Raw genomic sequence first — 19,569 nt, 5'->3', positions numbered from 1 at the left:
AAATGGACCACCCTTGGCCGGGAATTCGTCACTCGTTCATCCCGCAATGATTGTGTTTCAGCCACCTGTAACTTGTGGGTGCTTTATATGCGCTACAGTAAATGATGAGGGTATGTCTACTTATATTAAATACAGTATATCATTATTAATATACTCCAACTGTATGATGGCTATCAGATGAATTAGCTAACTAATGTTAGCTCCCTTAGTTCCTTTTTACAAGAGCAAAAAAAATGCTTGTGTTTTCTCACCCTCAACCCATTTTGCTCTTGATCTAATAAAGGCCCCTTTAACTAAATCAATGTACATTTGATCTAGTTCTATTCGAAATGTATACAAATCTGTTTCTTCCTCGGCTGAAAGGGTATCCTTTTCTAAAAGAACATTCAATTTATTCATAAGCTCATCTTCTTTCAAACATTTCTGCTTCTTTAGTTCCTTACTGCGTGTAATGGCGAAAGATCTTACATTGAATTTAAATATTTCCCAGTTACTTCCATGCTTTGGTTCTAAATCATTTGAGTTAAACAAGTGTATGTTCAAGTTATTTGTGCTCTTGTTAAAGACTAGATAATTTAGGAGTGAATTATTACGTTTCCAGTATCCTCGAATGCCATTGGATTTTCAGCACATTCCAACTTCAATAATATAATTTTATGATCAGTCAAAGGAGCATGTTTATGATTTACTTATTGTACATACTGTAAAAGTGGGGGAGAAATGAGAAAGAGATCAATTCTGGATCTCCATGTATCGATCACTGTCAGTTTACTGCAAAATTATGTGATGTCACTATTCTGAGATCTTTGAGCTATTCTAGTTGGACATCTATCTAAAGAGTTATCAGGTGTTTCATTAAAGTCTCCAGCTATTATGAGCCATACTTGTTTTTCAGCTCAGTATCAGCAAGATCCAAAAATAAAGTCTAATTTGAGGTGTAAGTGTTGTACCCATAGACATTGCATATAATAAAACAAGCATTATCTAGTTTTGAGATCAATATAACCCTTCTCCCATCTTTGGATATACAAGACTCTGAAATATCACCTCTAAACTTATGAAGCAATATTATATTACCAGCTGAGTGGTTAGACCGTGACTATAATAAACAGTATTTCCCTATTGTGATTTCCAAAAACTAGAATCTGAATTGCAGGAGTGAGTCTTGGAGTAGAATGAAATCTGCATTAGAGTGTTTACAAAATAAAAAAATAGCTTTTTCTTTTAGTTATGTTCCGTAAACCCCTGGCATTTAGAGATACAGTATTTAGTGCATTGAATTCAAAACGTTGCATAACCTGATAAAAATAAGAAGACAAATACAGTGTAGTGATATGAATATCTGGTTAACTAGTAAGCTAGGTTTCGTCCCTCGCCCCTTGCCTGCAAGTGTCAACTCGTCAGACGTCATGACACGTCATCAGAACTTCATTTGAGAGCTGAGGGGAGAGGGTGTGTCTTTTAAGTGTTTGGAATGCAGCCCGTATTTTGGCTAATGTAATACGACATCCGGGAAGTTTTGGCATACTAACTATATACATACTGTGACCAATAAGCATACTAAATACTCAATGTACGTTAGTATGAGTATACGAACACAGATCTCGTTTTTTCCCCGAGTTCTAAGTTGTCTTGAAAGCGCAACTGTATACACTACAGTATCACCATGATATATGGGAGCTATACAACGCAGACGGACCGTTAGAGCTACTACGTCATCTCAACATATCCACAGATTTGTATAACTAAACCAAGATAGACCACATCCTTTCGTTTCCAATGCGAACAAATGAGTCATAGTGTGCGGAACAAGTAAGGAGGTGGGCAGAGTCAAGCACGAGCTAGCGAGATCCTATTTGCCTGTTCGAGCATTCATCTCCATATTTCCGTGAAGTGCACGTGTAGAATAACTTAATTCGCCTTTTCACTCCTAAACAATGTGATTTTTAAAATATTTTGGCAAAGTCTACAAAACTTTGTCCACTCTGTTAAAAACAGATTTTAGTTTTGGGAACAGAAAACTGTATTGAGATCAAATGTTTCATCGATGAGAAAATTTGCAGAATGTCGTCCAAAATCAATCTCCTTCCATCTTCTCCCACTGCTGGCCACTGGGCTTCTTCTCAATGCTAAATTTGGTAGTGAACGGAAACGCCACGCGGATGCTTGGTAAAATATCTATCTCGTTGATCTATCTGTGACATACGCGTTACAGAAGCGGTAAAATGAAAACGGCTGCCATCAGGAAATAGATCTCGGGAGCCGGACCGGCTAAATTGAGAACAGCGCGACGCACAAAGTAATTTATCCAGCGACATGGAAGACACCTGCATGTTCTGTATGATTGCTAAAAACCAAGACAAGGACACGGAAATTGTTAAACAGGTAATAATATATCATGGGGATGGGCTCGTAAGCAAGCATTTCACGGTCAAGTCAGGGTTCGGGACTAGAAACACTGTTTCGGCTGCTGCTACTTTTTTGCTTTGGTACTGTAGTTATCTGACTCCCCCCAGAAAGACAATTTCCATAAACGTCCACATAGAGATGTGAAAATTCTTAATAAGACACACTAGTCATTTTTGTGCACAAAACATTAATTTAATTATTCAAATAATCATTTTTCATCACACACAGCCGAAGATATTAACATTTTATATTTTATATACATCCAACAGAGTACCACAGTAGGAGTCATAATACCCATAACACTTAGGGGTCAAACAAGGAAATGGTTCCCATTGTTTCTCCACCATTCATTTTTCCCATAGGGGATTTTAGAAACACTTAAAATAAGGTCTGTGTTTTGTTTAGGTTTACCCTGGCATGACGTTTTGATAACCGTGTAAATCTCTCTAGGACAAGGTGGCTTTTATCAATATATTCACCTGTATTCACCCCCCAAAATGAAACGCTAATTAGCTGCTAATGTGGCTATCATAAAGACCTACAAATGCCATGATGATCTAGATGATACTGCCAAATCGAGGTAAAGGTAAGAATCGATTGATTAACTATCTAACGCTAGCTAAACCATAGTAATAAATAAAATGGCTACATTTCTTTAAATGGACAATTCTGTGAACTGTCTTGTGCAAGTTTTTAATTGACACTACCTGTTAGCAAAGGTGTCAGCTAGAGAAGATGTAGGAGCTCGTAGGGATTTGTTGTTTTACATGATAGATCTAGGGAGTTTTTCCTAGCCACTGTGCTTCTACACCTGCGTTGCTTGCTGTTTGGGGTTTTAGGCTGGGTTTCTGTACATCACTTTGACATCAGCTGATGTAAGAAGGGCTTTATAAATACATTTGATTGATTGATGATGTCTACTTTGATGGTAATTAGCATTTTCGATTCAGAGTAAATAGAGCAGAATATATTGATAAAAGTCACCTTGTTCAAGAGAGATTTACATGGTTATCAAAACATTGTGCTAAGGTAAGCCTACACGAAACACAGACCTCATTTTAAAATGCTGGAAAAAACTATTGGAACCGTTTTTCTGTCTGACCGCTATGTTTTGTGGGTATTATGACACCTCCACTGTGGGGCTAGGTCTGCCATGTTTTTGGATGACATGATGACATCGTCACTGAACCCTGTGCGCACTGAGTGCTAGTGCACGTGTGATGTTGGTCAGTATCAGAGTGACCGTTCGGAAAATGTGGCCCACTGTCACGTTCTGATCCTAGTTATTGTGTTAATCCTTTGTTTTTTGGTCAGGATGTGAGCTGGGTGGGCATTCTATGTGTTGTGTTTCTATGTTGGGTTTAATGTGTTGCCTGATATGGTTCTCAATTAGAGGCAGGTGTTTGACGTTTCCTCTGATTGAGAACCATATTAAGGTAGGCTGTTCTCACTGTTTGTTTGTGGGTGATTGTCTTCCGTGTCTGTATGTATGTTCGTACCACACGGGACTGTAGCGTTGGTTTGTAGTCTGTACCTGTTCGTGCGTTCTTCGTGTATTTATAAGTTCTCATGTTTTAGGTCAGTCTACGTCGTTTATTTGTTTTGTAGTTTGTTAAAGAGTTTTCGTGTTTCGTCGTTCTGTTAAATAATAAATATTCATCATGTCTTCACAACCCGCTGCATTTTGGTCTGATCCCTACTCCTCCTCTTCAGACGAAGAGGAGGAGAGAAACCGTTACAGAATCACCCACCAACAAAGGATCAAGCAGCGGGGAAAAGGACAGCGACCGCAGCAGCAGAAATCCCAGGACTCCTGGACATGGGAGGAGATTTTGAACGGAGAAGGACCCTGGGCACAGGCTGGGGAGTATCGCCGCCCCAAAGCTGAGCTGGAGGAAGCGAAAGCTGAGCGGCGGCGATATGAGGAGGCAGCACGGCAGCGCGACAGGTACGAGAGGCAACCCCAGAAATCTTTTGGGGGGGGGGCTAGAGAGGAGTGTGGCTAAGCCAGGTAGCAGACCTCAGCGCACTCCTCGTGCTTATTATAAGCAACGCGTCACTGGTCAGGCACCGTGTTATGCGGTAAAACGCACGGTGTCGCCAGTGCGTGCCCATAGCCCGGTGCGCTATAAGGCAGCCCCCCGAAAGTGTCATTTGAGTGTGGGCATCCAGCTGGGGCGTATTGTGCCTGCTCAGCGCGTCTGGTCTCCGGTACGCAGTTTCGGTCCAGGGTATCCTGCGCCGGCTCTGCGTGCTGTGTCTCCGGGGCGTTGGGAGGGTGCAGTGCGTCCTATGCCTACGCTCCGCTCGTACCGGGCAAATGTGGGAGTGGAGCCTAAGGGAGAGGTGCGCGTAGTAGGCACCAGATCTCCAGTGCTCATCCACAGCCCGGTTCAACCTGTGCCTGCACTCTGGAGCGTACGGGCTGGAGTAGTATTCCAGCCTGGGGGAGTGGTGCCAAGGCTGCGCACCAGAGCTCCAGTGCTCCCCCACAGCCCGGTCCTTCAGGTGCCTCTTAACATCAAGCCTCCTGTAGGTCTCTCCAGCCTGGTGGGTCCTGTGGCAGCCCCACGCACCAGGCTGTCTCTCCGTCTCCTCCCTACAGGTGTGCCCGTCTGCCCAGAGCCGCCTGCACTGCCAGTCTGCCCAGAACTGCCCGTCTGTCCCGAGCCGTCAGAGCCACCCGTCTGTCCCGAGCCGTCAGAGCCGCCGGTCTGTCCCGAGCCGTCAGAGCCGCCGGTCTGTCCCGAGCCGTCAGAGCCGCCGGTCTGTCCCGAGCCGTCAGAGCCGCCGGTCTGTCCCGAGCCGTCAGAGCCGCCCGTCTGTCCCGAGCCTTCAGAGCCGCCCGCCAGACAGGATCCGCCAGAGCCGCCCGCCAGACAGGATCCGCCAGAGCCGTCCGCCAGACAGGAGCAGCCAGAGCCTTCCGCCAGACAATGTGTTGCCTGATATGGTTCTCAATTAGAGGCAGGTGTTTGACGTTTCCTCTGATTGAGAACCATATTAAGGTAGGCTGTTCTCACTGTTTGTTTGTGGGTGATTGTCTTCCGTGTCTGTATGTATGTTCGTACCACACGGGACTGTAGCGTTGGTTTGTAGTCTGTACCTGTTCGTGCGTTCTTCGTGTATTTGTAAGTTCTCATGTTTTAGGTCAGTCTACGTCGTTTATTTGTTTTGTAGTTTGTTAAAGAGTTTTCGTGTTTCGTCGTTCTGTTAAATAATAAATATTCATCATGTCTTCACAACCCGCTGCATTTTGGTCTGATCCCTACTCCTCCTCTTCAGACGAAGAGGAGGAGAGAAACCGTTACACCCACGGTACTCAGAATGGCAGAAATCACATTTAGTTTATGGTAATTTATCTTAACAGAACATGCAACTCTGATGCAACAGCATGCGTCATTCTTACCGAATTCCGATGAGCAATTTGAAGATGTTAGAATACATAGGCGGCGCGTCCATAAGGCTAGGGGAAGCTTTCCCCTGAAGGAAATTGAATTAAATTGCCAAAATGATATAGCCTAAATAGCTTACTGTCTATACTAGAGGTCGACCGACTATGATTTTTCAACGTCGGTACCGATTATTGGAGGACCAAAAATAGCCGATTCCAATTAATCGACCTATTTATTTCTATATATTTATTTATCAGTTGAAGTCGGAAGTTTACGTACACCTTAGCCAAATACATTTAACTCAGTTCTTCACAATTCCTGACATTTAATCCTAGTAAAAATTCCCTATCTCAGTTCAGTTAGGATCACCATGTTATTTTAAGAATGTGAAATGTCAGAATAATAGTGGAGAGAATGATTTATTCAGCTTTTATTTCTTTCATCACATTCCCAGTGGGTCAGAAGTTTACATACACTCAATTCGTATTTGGTAGCATTGCCTTTAAATTGTTTAACTTGGGTCAAACATTTCAGGTAGCCTTCCACAAGCTTCCCACAATAAGTTGGGTGAATTTTGGCCTATTCCTCCTGACAGAGCTGGTGTAACTGAGTCAGGTTTGTAGGCTGTCGTAGCTGAATCTGAATTAGTTAGGTAACATAGATAAATAAGATGTTTTATTTACTTTCATAATATGCAGATAATCATAAAGGGAGAAGGGCTCCACTATGTCTGTACGCTAGTCACTCCCTTCTCTTCCCATTGGGGGGAGGAGTATGGCAGTGTCTGGAATCATTTTATTACCCCTCTGATGTGTTGATGAATCTTGAGATAGTATATGACCTAGAGGTTCAATCCCCTTAGTGAGCTTCTCCAGGGTGGGGAGAAGAGGGGGTGTATTTGAGATGGGAGTATCTAGAATTGACAATTGATATATGCCATTGGATGAGGTAATGTTTTGGTCCTAAGTGGTACCAAGAACGAGATTAGAATCTCGTCTAAAGAGACCAAACTGAATGATAATTTGTAGCTAATGCTATCTGGATGGGATACTCCTCATTCAAGTAAAAGGTTATTTGTAATGTTCCTAAGATCTGTTATTCGTCATGTGTGTTGAGAGGGGTGTATCTTTCTATAAAAGATACTAAGAATTGTTTTGTAAGGACTCTCAGAGAATTCATTTATAGACACTGAATTGATCTGAGAGTCAAAATGGCTATGGTGAAGCTCATATAATTAAAGATGGAGTTTAAAATATAACTCTGACTTGTGTGTGGTTTGTAAACTCTGATCATTTAGTAATACAGGAAATTACCACAACAAGGCCTCCTTGCTCGCACACGCTTTTTCAGTTTTGCCCACAAATTTTCTATGGGATTGAGGTCAGGGCTTTGTGATGGCCACTCCAATACCTTGACTTTGTTGTCCTTAAGCCATTTTGCCACAGCTTTGGAAGTATGCTTGGGGTCATTGTCCATTTGGAAGACCCATTTGCGACTAAGCTTTAACTCCCTGACTGATGTCTTGAGATGTTGCTTCAATATATCCATATAATTTTCCTCCCTCATGATGCCATCTATTTTGTGAAGTGCACCAGTCCCTCCTGCAGCAAAGCATCCCCACAACATGATGCTGCCACCCCCGTGCTTCACGGTTGGGATGGTGTTCTTTGGCTTGCAAGCATTCCCCTTTTTCCTCTGAACATAAGGATGGTCATTATGGCCAAACAGTTCTATTTTTGTTTCATCAGACCAGAGGACATTTCTCCAAAAAGTACGATCTTTGTCCCCATGTGCAGTTGCAAACCGTAGTCTGGCTTTTATGGCGGTTTTGGAGCAGTGGCTTCTTCCTTGCTGAGCGGCCTTTCAGGTTATGTCGACATAGGACTCGGTTTTAGTGTGGATATAGATACTTTTGTACCTGTTTCCTCCAGCATCTTCACAAGGTCCTATGCTGTTGTTCTGGGATTGATTTGCACTTTTCGTACCAAAATACGTTCATCTCTAGGAGACAGAACGCTTCTCCTTCCTGAGCGGTATGACGGCTGCGTGGTCCCATGGTGTTTATACTTGAGTACTATTGTTTGTACAGATGAACGTGGTACATTCAGCCGTTTGGAAATTACTCCCAAGGATGAACCAGACTTGTGGAGGTCTACAATAATTTTTCTGAGGTCTTGGCTGATTTCTTTTGATTTTCCCACGATGGCAAGCAAAGAGGCACTGAGTTTGAAGGTAGGCCTTGAAATAAATCCACATGTACACCTCCAATTGACTGAAATTATGTCAATTAGCCTATCAGAAGCTTCTAAAGCCATGACATAATTTTCTGGAATTTTCCAAGCTGTTTAAAGGCACAGTCAACTTAGTATATGTAAACTTCTGACCCACTGTAATTGTGATACAATGAATTATAAGTGAAATAATCTGTCTGTAAACAATTGTTAGAAAAATGACTTGTGTCATGCACAAAGTAGATGTCTTAACCGACTTGCCAAAACTATAGTTTGTTAACAAGAAATTTGTGGAGTGGTTGAAAAACGAGTTTTAATGTCTTCAACCTCAGTGAATGTAAACTTCCGACTTCAACTGTATATATATATTTATTTATTTTTAGTAATGACAATTACAACAATACTGAATGAACAATGAACACTTTTATTTTAATATAATACCTAAATAAAATCTATTTAGTCTCAAATAAATAATGAAACATGCTCAATTTGGTTTAAATAATGCAAAAACACAGTGTTGGAGAAGAAAGTAAAAGTGCAATATGTGCCATTTAAAAAAGCTAACGTTTAAGTTCCTTGCTCAGAACATGAGAACATATGAAAGCTGGTGGTTCAATATTCCCAGGTAAGAAGTTTTAGGTTGTAGTTATTATAGGAATTATGACGCGTCGACTCTTTCTCTGTATGCCATTTGTATTTCATATACCTTTTGACTATTGGATGTTCTAATAGGCACTTTAGTATTGCCAGCTTAATCTCAGGAGTTGATAGGCTTGAAGTCATAACCAGCGCTTGCTAAGAATCAAGCATTGCTAAGAGCTGCTGGCAAACACAGTAAAGTTTGAATGAATGCTTACGAGCCTGTTGCCGCCTACCACCGCTCAGTCAGACTGCTCTATCAAATATCAAATCATAGACTTAATTATAATATAATAAACACAGAAATATGAGCCTTTGGTCATTAATTTTGTTGATCTGGAAACGATCATTTAGAAAACAAAACGTTTATTCTTTCAGTGAAATACTTAACCGTTCCGTATTTTATCGAACGGGTGGCAACCCTAAGTGTAAATATTGCTGTTAGATTGCACAACCTTCAATGTTATGTCATAATTATATACAATTCTGGCAAATTAGTTCGCAATGAGCCAGGCGGCCCAAACTGTTGCATATACCCTGACTTTGCGTGCAATGAACGCAAGAGAAGTGGCACGATTTCCCTAGTTGATATTGCCTGCTAACATGAATTTCTTTTAACTAAATATGCAAGTTTAAAAAAATATACTTCTGTGTATTGATTTTAACCTGTTTGGGCTGCAGGGGCAGTATTGAGTAGCCAGATAAAAGGTGCCCATTTCAAACGGCCTCGTACTCAATTCTTGCTCGTACAATATGCATATTATTATTACTATTGGATAGAAAACACTCTCTAGTTTCTAAAACCGTTTGAATTATATCTGTGAGTAAAACAGAACTCATTTGGCACAAACTTCCTGACCAGGAAGTGGAAAGTCTGAAATCGAGGCTCTGTTCTAGTTCCTGCCTATAAATGGGCATGATACGTATTAGTATACATGCACTTCATACACCTTCCCCTGGATGTCAAGAGGCGGTGAGAGAAGAAATTGAGTGTTTATCTTGGTCTGAAGTGGAATACAAGCTCTTGGAATGACGTGTCACCCATTTCCTGTTTTCAGGAAGGCGCGAGAAGGAACCTGGATTTGCCTTCTGATAAGCTGCCGTTATGGACGACTAATATCTCCGGCTTTGATTTTATTTGATACATGTGACCATATCATGGTAAAGTATGTTTTTTCAATATAGTTTAATCAGATTATTGAAATTTTTTCGGGAGTTTTGCCGTATTCCGTTCTCTTCCGTTTGTTGACATGGAGAGATTCGTGCCACTTGGCTAGTGTGCTTGCTAAATTGAGAGGGAAAGAGGCCGTTCTAAATCCAAACAACGATTGTTCTTGACAAAGGACCCCTTGTCCAACATTCTGATGAAAGATCAGCAAAAGTAGGAAACATTTTATGATGCTATTTCATATATCTGTCGTACATGTGAACTAGTCGTCGGCGCCCAGCTTTTGGGTACTCTAGCTATACCGAAGCTGTATGTTGTAATGAAGTTATTTTTAGAATTCTAACACGGCGATTTCATTAAGAACTAATGGATCTATCACTTCCTATACAACATGTATTTTTTAGTTAGTTGTGTGTTAGTAGTGTGTCAGAAAAAGTGTCCGAAAAATATCCGGACGTTGTGGGAAAAAGTAGCTACGATAGCACAATGTATAACCACTGATTTCAGCTCTAAATATGCACATTTTCGAACAAAACATAAGTGTATGTATAACCTGATGTTATAGGACTGTCATCTGATGAAGAATATCAAGGTTAGTCAAAAATTATATATCTTTTACTGGTTTGTTACGATCGGTAACCTTTGCTACTGGGAAATGGCTTGTGTTTCTGGCTATTGTGGTAAGCTAATATAACGCTATATTGTGTTTTCGCTGTAAAACACTTAATAAATCGGAAATATTGGCTGGAATCACAAGATGCCTGTCTTTCATTTGCTGTACACTATGTATTTTTCAGAAATGTTTTATGATGAGTAATTAGGTATTTGACGTTGGTGTCTGTAATTATTATGGCTGCTTTCGGTGCAATTTCTGATTGTAGCTGCAATGTAAACTATGATTTATACCTGAAATATGCACATTTTTCGAACAAAACATAGATTTATTGTATAACATGTTATAAGACTGTCATCTGATGAAGTTGTTTCTTGGTTAGTTTGGTTGGTTCTTGGTTAGTTAGGTTGGCTTTGTGCATGCTACCTGTGCTGTGAAAAATGTCTGTCCTTTTTGTATTTGGTGGTGAGCTAACATAAATATACGTGCTGTTTTCGCTGTAAAACATTTAAAAAATCGGACATGTTGGCTGGATTCACAAGATGTGTACCTTTCATTTGCTGTATTGGACTTGTTAATGTGTGAAAGTTAAATATTAAAAAAATATATATTTTGAATTTCGCGCCCTGCACTTGAGCTGGCTGTTGTCATATTGTGGGCGGCCTCGGGCTTGCAGCCAGAAGAAGTTTAAGAAAGGCATTGATGTTTATGGTTAGGTACATTCGTGCAGCGATTGTGCTTTTTTTCGCGAATGCGCTTTTGTTAAATCATCCCCCGTTTGGCGAAGTAGGCTGTGATTTGATGATAAATTTACAGGCACCGCATTGATTATATGCAATGCAGGACAAGCTAGTTAACTACACATGGTTTATGATATTACTAGGTTAACTAGTGATTATGTGAAGATTGATTGTTTTTTATAAGATAAGTTTAATGCTAGCTATCAACTTACCATGGCTCCTTGCTGCACTCGCGTAATAGGTGGTCAGCCTGCCACGCATTTTCATCGTGGAATGCAATGTAATCGGCATCCAAAAATGGCGATTACCGATTGTTATGAAAACTTGAAATCGGCCCTAATTATTTGTCCATGCCGATTAATCGATTGACCTCTAGTCTATACAGAAATAAATACAATCATTCAAAATAGGCTAATACACCAGAAAGCATGATTTGTAGTAATGATGATCATCAGCTTCTTTTTTTTACTGTCGATTGTTTTAAATCGGATTGCTCCTACAGTCGGAAGGGGCAATTTGTGCAAAGCGCACTGCAAATACCAAATATATTATTGTTGAGTTGTGACTGTCAGTGAAAAGCAGAGAGACCCAGCCAGACTCATCTCAATATTTAAAAATACAATCACGGGAAAAACATTTGGAAAGCGAAAAGGCTATTGCTGTAGCTAGAAGACAATGAAAAGACTCCAATCTGTCTTTTAATTATAAAAAATTTCAATTTAATTGAGCAAAAATTAGCCTATCGTATTGGCACCCACGGAGAACATCTGCCATATCCCCGTTGAGTGTGCATATTGATTGTCTTTTGTGCCACTTTTATTTGTTTTTGGACAATATTTTCCTCCTCCAGATTAGATGGATGTCATATTCTATTTGCGTTTCCCCTTTTAATAGGCCCAGAGTAGACTACCCTGTAATTTTTGTCACATTAAAAATATATTCTGCTAATGTTTCTAGTTGTGTCAAGACACACAGGTGTCTGTAATCATGGCCAAGAGTGGCCTAATATCATTGGTTAATTTCTCATATTAAAATGGCATAGAAAGAGCAACATACAATAAATACAAATGGATAGCATACGATCATAGACTCACTTAAGACCACACAAGCCTACAAATTAGCTCCCCTAATCCTGACATTTCTATTGAACCAGTATGTTGCTCACCTGCACATACTCCGACTCCTTTTAGAAGCAAGAGTTATTTTATACCTCCAACCAATCGCAATCACTCTATCGAGACATATTGTAGACTTGTTGAAAAAGATGTTGCGCAACTCCTTAAGAACAAACAGGAGTCCAAATCTTTCCACAATTTACATAAGGATGAAAAACAAGCTTTGCTTGATTTACAATCCGATACCTCAGTCCTTATTCGTCCTGCTGACAAGGGTGGGTCGGTTGTACTTATGGATAGGACAGCTTATGTAAATGAGTGTCATAGACAGCTGCTTGACAACACCTTTTACAAGAAACTCAGAAGTGACCTGTTCTGCGAGTGGGAGCGGGAGCTGTTCTGCGAGTGGTCTAATAAAAAAAGTCAACAAAAGTAGAAAGAGGGGCCGTTACTGCATCAATGCCCGCTACAATAGGGCGCCCTGGAGGTTTTGTAACATTCTTGTGTAATTTCGGCAAAGTATAGAAAGTGGCAATTTTAGGGTGTTGAATAGCCAAAAAGTCATGTTCTTTTTTGGTTATCTGACCACAACCTAAATACCCATCTAGGACAGTTAAGATAGTATTCTGAAATTGAGAAGTGGGGTCACATCTGAGTTTCTTGTACATTTACATTTACATTTAAGTCATTTAGCAGACGCTCTTATCCAGAGCGACTTACAAGTTGGTGCATTCACCTTATGATATCCAGTGGAACAACCACTTTACAATAGTAAAGTGGTTTCGGTTTGTAAAAGGTGTTGTCAAGCAGCTGTTGTTCGCCTAAATAGGTGTGCGTTTCTTTTTCTTCTAGAATGTTTCTAGTTTTAACAGATGTATAATGTACTCTCCATGCGTTGTGTTTTCTCAAAATAAATCACTTCGGCCAGTGGTCCCAGTTGAGCATCATTTATTTCTGTTGTTAAATGGGAAACAGCACGTTAGTTGTGCAGGGCTTAACAGTGTTGATGGCTGTCGATGGCAAAATCCCTTGCATCACATTTTCCTACTGGGCGAACAAAATACAAAAATACAATACAAAATATAACATGTGTAAATACATGTTGTTAAATGGGAAACAGCATGTTAGTTGTGCAGGGCTTAACAGTATTGATGGCTGTCGATGGCAAAATCTGTAGCATGAAGACAACTGTGTTAGCAGTGGCTTATGTGACCATGACATCGGTGTATGCTAGCTAACACACTTATTTACAGCAATCATATGCCAAAGCACATCCCAGAAAGCCCCTCAATCCCTAACAGGTACCATATACCCACACATGTATAAAGCAGTAACGTACAGCAAACTTGTACACATTGTAAAATAGAAAACAGTATTCAGAAGGTGACCTACCCCTTGCATCACATTTTCCTACTGGGAAGACCTGACGTTCGCGATCTCCCCCTATCTGCAAGCGGGGCCAATCACAACACACCTTATTGTCATCAGAGTTGAACTAACCAATAAGAATGCTTGAACATTAAATACACATTTCTTTAGAGGCAAGTGGAAACATAACCAACCCCGTTACATAGTCATATAAAATGTAATAGAATTGCATGAAATGTGTTTTCCTGTGATATAGCCCAGGCCTTCTCTACACCACACCCTGCATTGAACAATATTTTTTTGCAAACAGTGATTGAGTTATATTATTAACCTAAATTCTGATTATCCAATCTAGTCACATTAGGAATAATAGACAGACTATCTGTAACGTCCTGACCAGAGTTCTTATGTGTTTTGCTTGTTTAGTGTTGGTCAGGACGTGAGCTGGGTGGGAATTCTATGTTGTGTGTCTAGTTAGTCTGTTTCTGTGTCCAGCCTAATATGGTTCTCAATCAGAGACAGCTGTCAATCGTTGTCCCTGATTGAGAATCATATATAGGTGGCTTGTTTTGTGTTGGGGATTGTGGGTGGTTGTTTCCTATTTCTGTGTTTGTATTCTGCACCAGATAGGACTGTTTCGGTTTGCCACATTTTGTTATTTTGTTCATTGTAAGTGTTCACTGTTTTTGTTTAATTAAACATGTTGAGCACTGGCTACGCTGCGTGTTGGTCCGATCCCTGTTTCACCCTCTCTTATAGTGAATAGAGGGAAGGCTGCCGTTACACTATCTTACATAAGTCTGAAAATGTGAGGATGCATGGAATGCTTTATTATGAAGGTGCATTTTTATGGTGAAAATGAGCTTCCCCAAACTTGAAACCCATGCACCGCATATGTTAGAATAATGGACAGCAAAATCACTAGGCTATGTCAATCTACTATCCACTTCCTTATGCCTGTGTTTCAGACATAAGGAAGTGGATGCCTGAAAACTTTCTACTTTTAAACTCGGACAAAACAGAGATGCTTGTTCTAGGTCCCAAGAAACAAAGAGATCTTCTGTTAAATCTAACAATTAATCTTGATGGTTGTAAAGTCGTCTCAAATAAAACTGTGAAGGACCTCGGCGTTACTCTTGACCCTGATCTCTCTTTTGACGAACATATCAAGACTGTTTCAAGGACAGATTTTTTCCATCTACGTAACATTGCAAAAATCAGAAATTTTCTGTCCAAAAATGATGCAGAAAAATTAATTCATGCATTTGTTACTTCTAGGTTAGACTACTGCAATGCTCTACTTTCCAGCTACCCGGATAAAGCACTAAATAAACTTCAGTTAGTGCTAAATACGGCTGCTAGAATCCTGACTAGAACCAAGAAATTTGATCATATTACTCCAGTGCTAGCTTCCCTACACTGGCTTCCTGGTAAGGCAAGGGCTGATTTCAAGGTTTTACTGTTAACCTATAAAGCGTTACATGGGCTTGCTCCTACCTATCTTTCCGAGTTGGTCCTGCCGTACATACCTACACGTACGCTACGGTCACAAGACGCAGGCCTCCTAATTGTCCCTAGAATTTCTAAGCAAACAGCTGGAGGCAGGGCTTTCTCCTATAGATCTCCATTTTTATGGAATGGTCTGCCTACCAATGTGAGAGACGTAGACTCGGTCTCAACCTTTAAGTCTTTACTGAAGACTTATCTCTTCAGTAGGTCATATGATTGAGTGTAGTCTGGCCCAGGAGTGTGAAGGTGAACGGAAAGGCTCTGGAGCAACGAACCGCCCTTGCTGTCTCTGCCTGGCCGGTTCCCCTCCACTGGGATTCTCTACCTCTAACCCTATTACAGGGGCTGAGTCACTGGCTTACTGGTGCTCTTTCATGCCGTCCCTAGGAGGGGTGCGTCACTTGAGTGGGTTGAGTTACTGACGTGATCTTCCTGTCTGGGTTGGCGCCCCCCCTTGGTTTGTGCTGTGGTGGAGATCTTTGTGGGCTATACTCTGCCTTGTCTCAGGATTGTAAGTTGGTGGTTGAAGATATCCCTCTAGTGGTGCGGGGGCTGTGCTTTGGCAAAGTGGGTGGGGTTATATCCTTCCTGTTTGGCCCTGTCCGGGGGTATCATCGGATGGGGCCACAGTGTCTCCTGACCCCTCCTGTCTCAGCCTCCAGTATTTATGCTGCAGTAGTTTGTGTCTGGGGGCTAGGGCCAGTTGGTTATATCTGGAGTACTTCTCCTGTCTTATCCAGTGTCCTGTGTGAATTTAAGTATACTCTCTCTAATTCTCTCCTTCTCTCTTTCTTTCTCTCTCTCTCTCGGAGGACCTGAGCCCTAGGACCATACGTCAGGACTACTGGGCATGATGACTCCTTGCTGTCCCCAGTCCACCTGGCCTTGCTGCTGTTCCAGTTTCAACTGTTCTGCCTGCAGTTATGGAACCCCTACCTGTCCCAGACCTGCTGTTTTCAACTCTTAATGATCGGCTATGAAAAGCCAACTGACATTTATTCCTGATTATTATTTGACCATGCTTGTCATTTATGAACATTTTGAACATCTTGGCCATGTTCTGTTATAATCTCCACCCGGCACAGCCAGAAGAGGACTGGCCACCCCTCATAGCCTGGTTCCTCTCTAGGTTTCTTCCTAGGTTTTGGCCTTTCTAGGGAGTTTTTCCTAGCCACCGTGCTTCTACACCTGCATTGCTTGCTGTTTGGGGTTTTAGGCTGGGTTTCTGTACAGCACTTCGAGATATTAGCTGATGTACGAAGGGCTATATAAAATAAACTTGATTGATTGATTGATGTAAAATGTTCAGATTTCAACAGTTACGTAGGCCTATATGTTTTATAAATGCATACTGCCTCCCGTTCATTGCAAAGTGGTGTGTGATGCACTGATGCCTGCCTACCGTTGCCTGTGCACTTGGCGAATGGGAAGTGCGCTTCAATTACCATTTTGAGAAATAAAAATAGTAGTTATTTTTAATCGTGGCCATCAAGACTGTTTTTAATACACAATTGCATTTAGAATTGTTGCGCAATGATTAGGCTTATAAAGTAATATGTTTCAATCCAGAAGCAACAAATAAGCTTTTTGAGGAGATATAGCAGCAGCTCTTGTGCTGTCTGGTCAAAGTAGGCTCTATCTGTATGCTGTGCGCGTGTGATAAATAAGATGCATAACGACTAATAAAAATACACACGCCCCAATTTATTTCCCCAAAATTATGCAAATTAACCTGTAGACCGATAAGCATGACCGGTCAAATGCATTTATATTGACTGGTATTTACATCAATGAAGAGGCAAAAAAGCATTATTTTGCATTGGGATTTTTTTTCTTCTCGCTGACAATTCACCGGCACCAATTTTATTTATTGGCTTTTTATTTTTGGGGGAGGGGCTAAAGCTATTACCGGCTAACGGAAAACCTGACCCAAAATGTAGAACAGTGTTTAGTGGTAACTTCTTCTATACTCCATTGAAGGTCTCCATTTCTTTTGTTAATCTTTACAGGATTCTGAACTAGTCTGCTTTCGGGACATTAACCCCGCTGCCCCACATCACTACCTGGTTGTGCCAAAAAAACATATAGTGAGCTGCTTTTCTCTCTTTCAGGAGCACGTAAAGCTAGGTGAGGAATGATTAATCCAATAACTAATGTTACATGAAATACTGTTCATTTTTGATATGCATATACACAGTTGAATGTTAATTGATTATTTATTTGTTTATGTGGCAGTTGAGAGGATGGCTGAGATGGGGAGGGCTGTGTTGCAGGAAAATGGCATTACCAATCCAAATGACATCAGGTATAAAGTATCCTGTGTTTGCACGTGTGTGTGTGTGTGTGTGAGTGTGAAAGAGAGAGACCGATGACGTCAACATGTATGTTCATGCTTGTATTTGTATGTCGCTGGTCTGGTAGGTTCAGTGATCTTGTCTGTCCTTCTACAGGATGGGGTTCCACAGACCTCCATATATCTCTGTACCTCACCTCCACCTCCATGTCCTCGCCCCGACAAGTGAGATCACTGATGACATGGCACACAAGTTCACACCAGGCACATGGAGGTTCGCCACAGTGAGTGCAAATTTTGACACACTCAGAGCAGATACAGTAGGATATACACACACAGTGACATACAGTATATACTGAACAAATATAGATGCAACATGCAACAATTTCAATAATTTTACTGAGTTACAGTTCATATAAGGAAATCAGTCAATTAAAATAAATTCATTAGGCACTAATCAATGGATTTCACATGACTGAGCAGGGGCGCAGCCATGGGTGGCCCTGGCAGTGCATAGGCTCACCCACTGGGGAACCAGGCCCAGCCAATCAGAACAAGTCTTTCCCAACAAAAGGGCATTATTACAGACAGAAATACTCCTCAGTTTCATTAGCTGTCTGGGTGTCAGATCTCAGACGATCCCGCAAGTAACAAAGCTAGATGTGGAGGTACTGGGTTGGAGTGGTTACAAGTGGTTTGCGGTTGTGAGGCTGGTTGGACGTACTGCCAAATTCTCTAAAACAACATTGGAGGAAGCCTATGATAGAGAAATTAACAAGCTTTTTGTGCCTATGGAACATTTCTGGGATCTTTTATTTCAGCTCATGAAATATGGGACCAACACATGTTGTGTTTATTTTTGTTCAGTATAGTTGCAGAACACACTTTCATATACAGGTACACATACATAATGTGTCTTCAATTAGTGTAAAATGTACATTTCCTGCAGGAGGATTTATTGCGCAGGACCCTGGTCAGTGGAGTGGATCCAGATCATTATCTGATGCTTACATGCATCAGTGGGAGAGGGCTCTCTGAATGAGGTGCAGCCTGTCTGCGGGGTCAGAGATGGGAGAATTTAGCGAAAAGGGCTAAAACCTTTTTTAATGGATACATTTAGTTATTTAAGGTCTTAAACTCACAATTATGAAAACATAGTATAAAAGAATATCAATACAGAATATCAATACATTTGTATATTAAGACATCTGCTCCATTTATTTTTTTACTCTGAAGTTCACTAAATAATTAATAAACCTGATCAGTTCACTTCATAATAAATACTGTGTTTATACAAGTTAAAGGCTCAGTGCAGTCGAAAATTGGATTTCCCTGTGTTTTCTATATTTCCACACTATGAGGTTGGAATAATACTGTGTAATTGTGAAAATTATGATAATGCCATTTTAGTGTAAGAGCTGTTTGAAAAGACCCCCTAAAATATCAGCCTGTTTTGGTGAGATGCATTTTTGGCCTGCCTCGTGGCACCACCAGGCAAATTAGTTAATAGACCAATAAGAAAAAGAGTTCCAAACCTCTCTGCCAATAATAGCTAATATTCAGTTTTCCCCTTTCCGATCAGAACACTCCCAGACAGTACTAGAAAAATAAAATAATAATGGAAAACAATCACAGTAAGGTACTTAACTGATTTGATATTGAGATAAAAACAGCGGCATTAGACCTTTAAGGATAGGTTCACTAGAGTTGACTGCACCAACCCAGTTTATCTACACAGGTTGACAAAATACCAGGTAGCTTAAAGGTCCCGGACAGTCATCCTGATTTCCATATAAAATAGCCTTTTGTTTGGTTAATGTAACAGCATCAATATATACAAAATGCTTTTTGTTTAATCAATGCTAGCTAGCTAGTTAATTTTGGACAATATCATTAAAAATATATATTTACTGCCAGACTATGTTCATAAATCAAATATTAAAAAAATGTATATACTGTATACAACTCCCATTTGGCATGTCTCTACTGTTGCATTTTGCAGCAGCACTGACAGATGTGTTAACATGACAAGTTCAACTGCGTCTGAGTTTTAAAGGACCCATCCCCCCTTTTGTTCCATACTAGCTAG

At 40.7% G+C, this 19,569-nt stretch overlaps 1 protein-coding gene across 1 annotated transcript; it reads left to right on the top strand.

Moving 5' to 3' along the window:
• The first annotated feature begins 1,837 nt into the window (after positions 1 to 1,837).
• LOC120019510 (histidine triad nucleotide-binding protein 3-like) lies at positions 1,838 to 18,770 on the top strand. Its single transcript, XM_038962806.1, has 5 exons — positions 1,838 to 2,385; positions 17,197 to 17,314; positions 17,423 to 17,492; positions 17,638 to 17,764; positions 18,430 to 18,770. Exons 1-5 carry the CDS (start codon positions 2,317 to 2,319, stop codon positions 18,520 to 18,522), a joined length of 477 nt encoding a protein of 158 aa, XP_038818734.1. The 5' UTR covers positions 1,838 to 2,316; the 3' UTR covers positions 18,523 to 18,770.
• Positions 18,771 to 19,569: the final 799 nt, after the last annotated feature.

This window comes from Salvelinus namaycush, chromosome 24 (assembly GCF_016432855.1).
Source record: "Salvelinus namaycush isolate Seneca chromosome 24, SaNama_1.0, whole genome shotgun sequence".
In the NCBI taxonomy this organism is placed as follows: Eukaryota; Metazoa; Chordata; class Actinopteri; order Salmoniformes; family Salmonidae; genus Salvelinus; species Salvelinus namaycush.
The sequence above is the reverse complement of the archived record's forward strand: the minus strand, read 5'-3'. Positions and strand labels throughout refer to the sequence as shown.

Coding starts and splice junctions, on each gene's coding strand:
- LOC120019510 (XM_038962806.1), top strand. CDS start 2,317: ATGGAAGACACCTGCATGTTCTGTATGATTGCTAAAAACCAAGACAAG. Junction 2,386..17,196: donor ACACGGAAATTGTTAAACAG/GTAATAATATAT, acceptor TAATCTTTACAG/GATTCTGAACTAGTCTGCTT. Junction 17,493..17,637: donor ACCAATCCAAATGACATCAG/GTATAAAGTATC, acceptor GTCCTTCTACAG/GATGGGGTTCCACAGACCTC.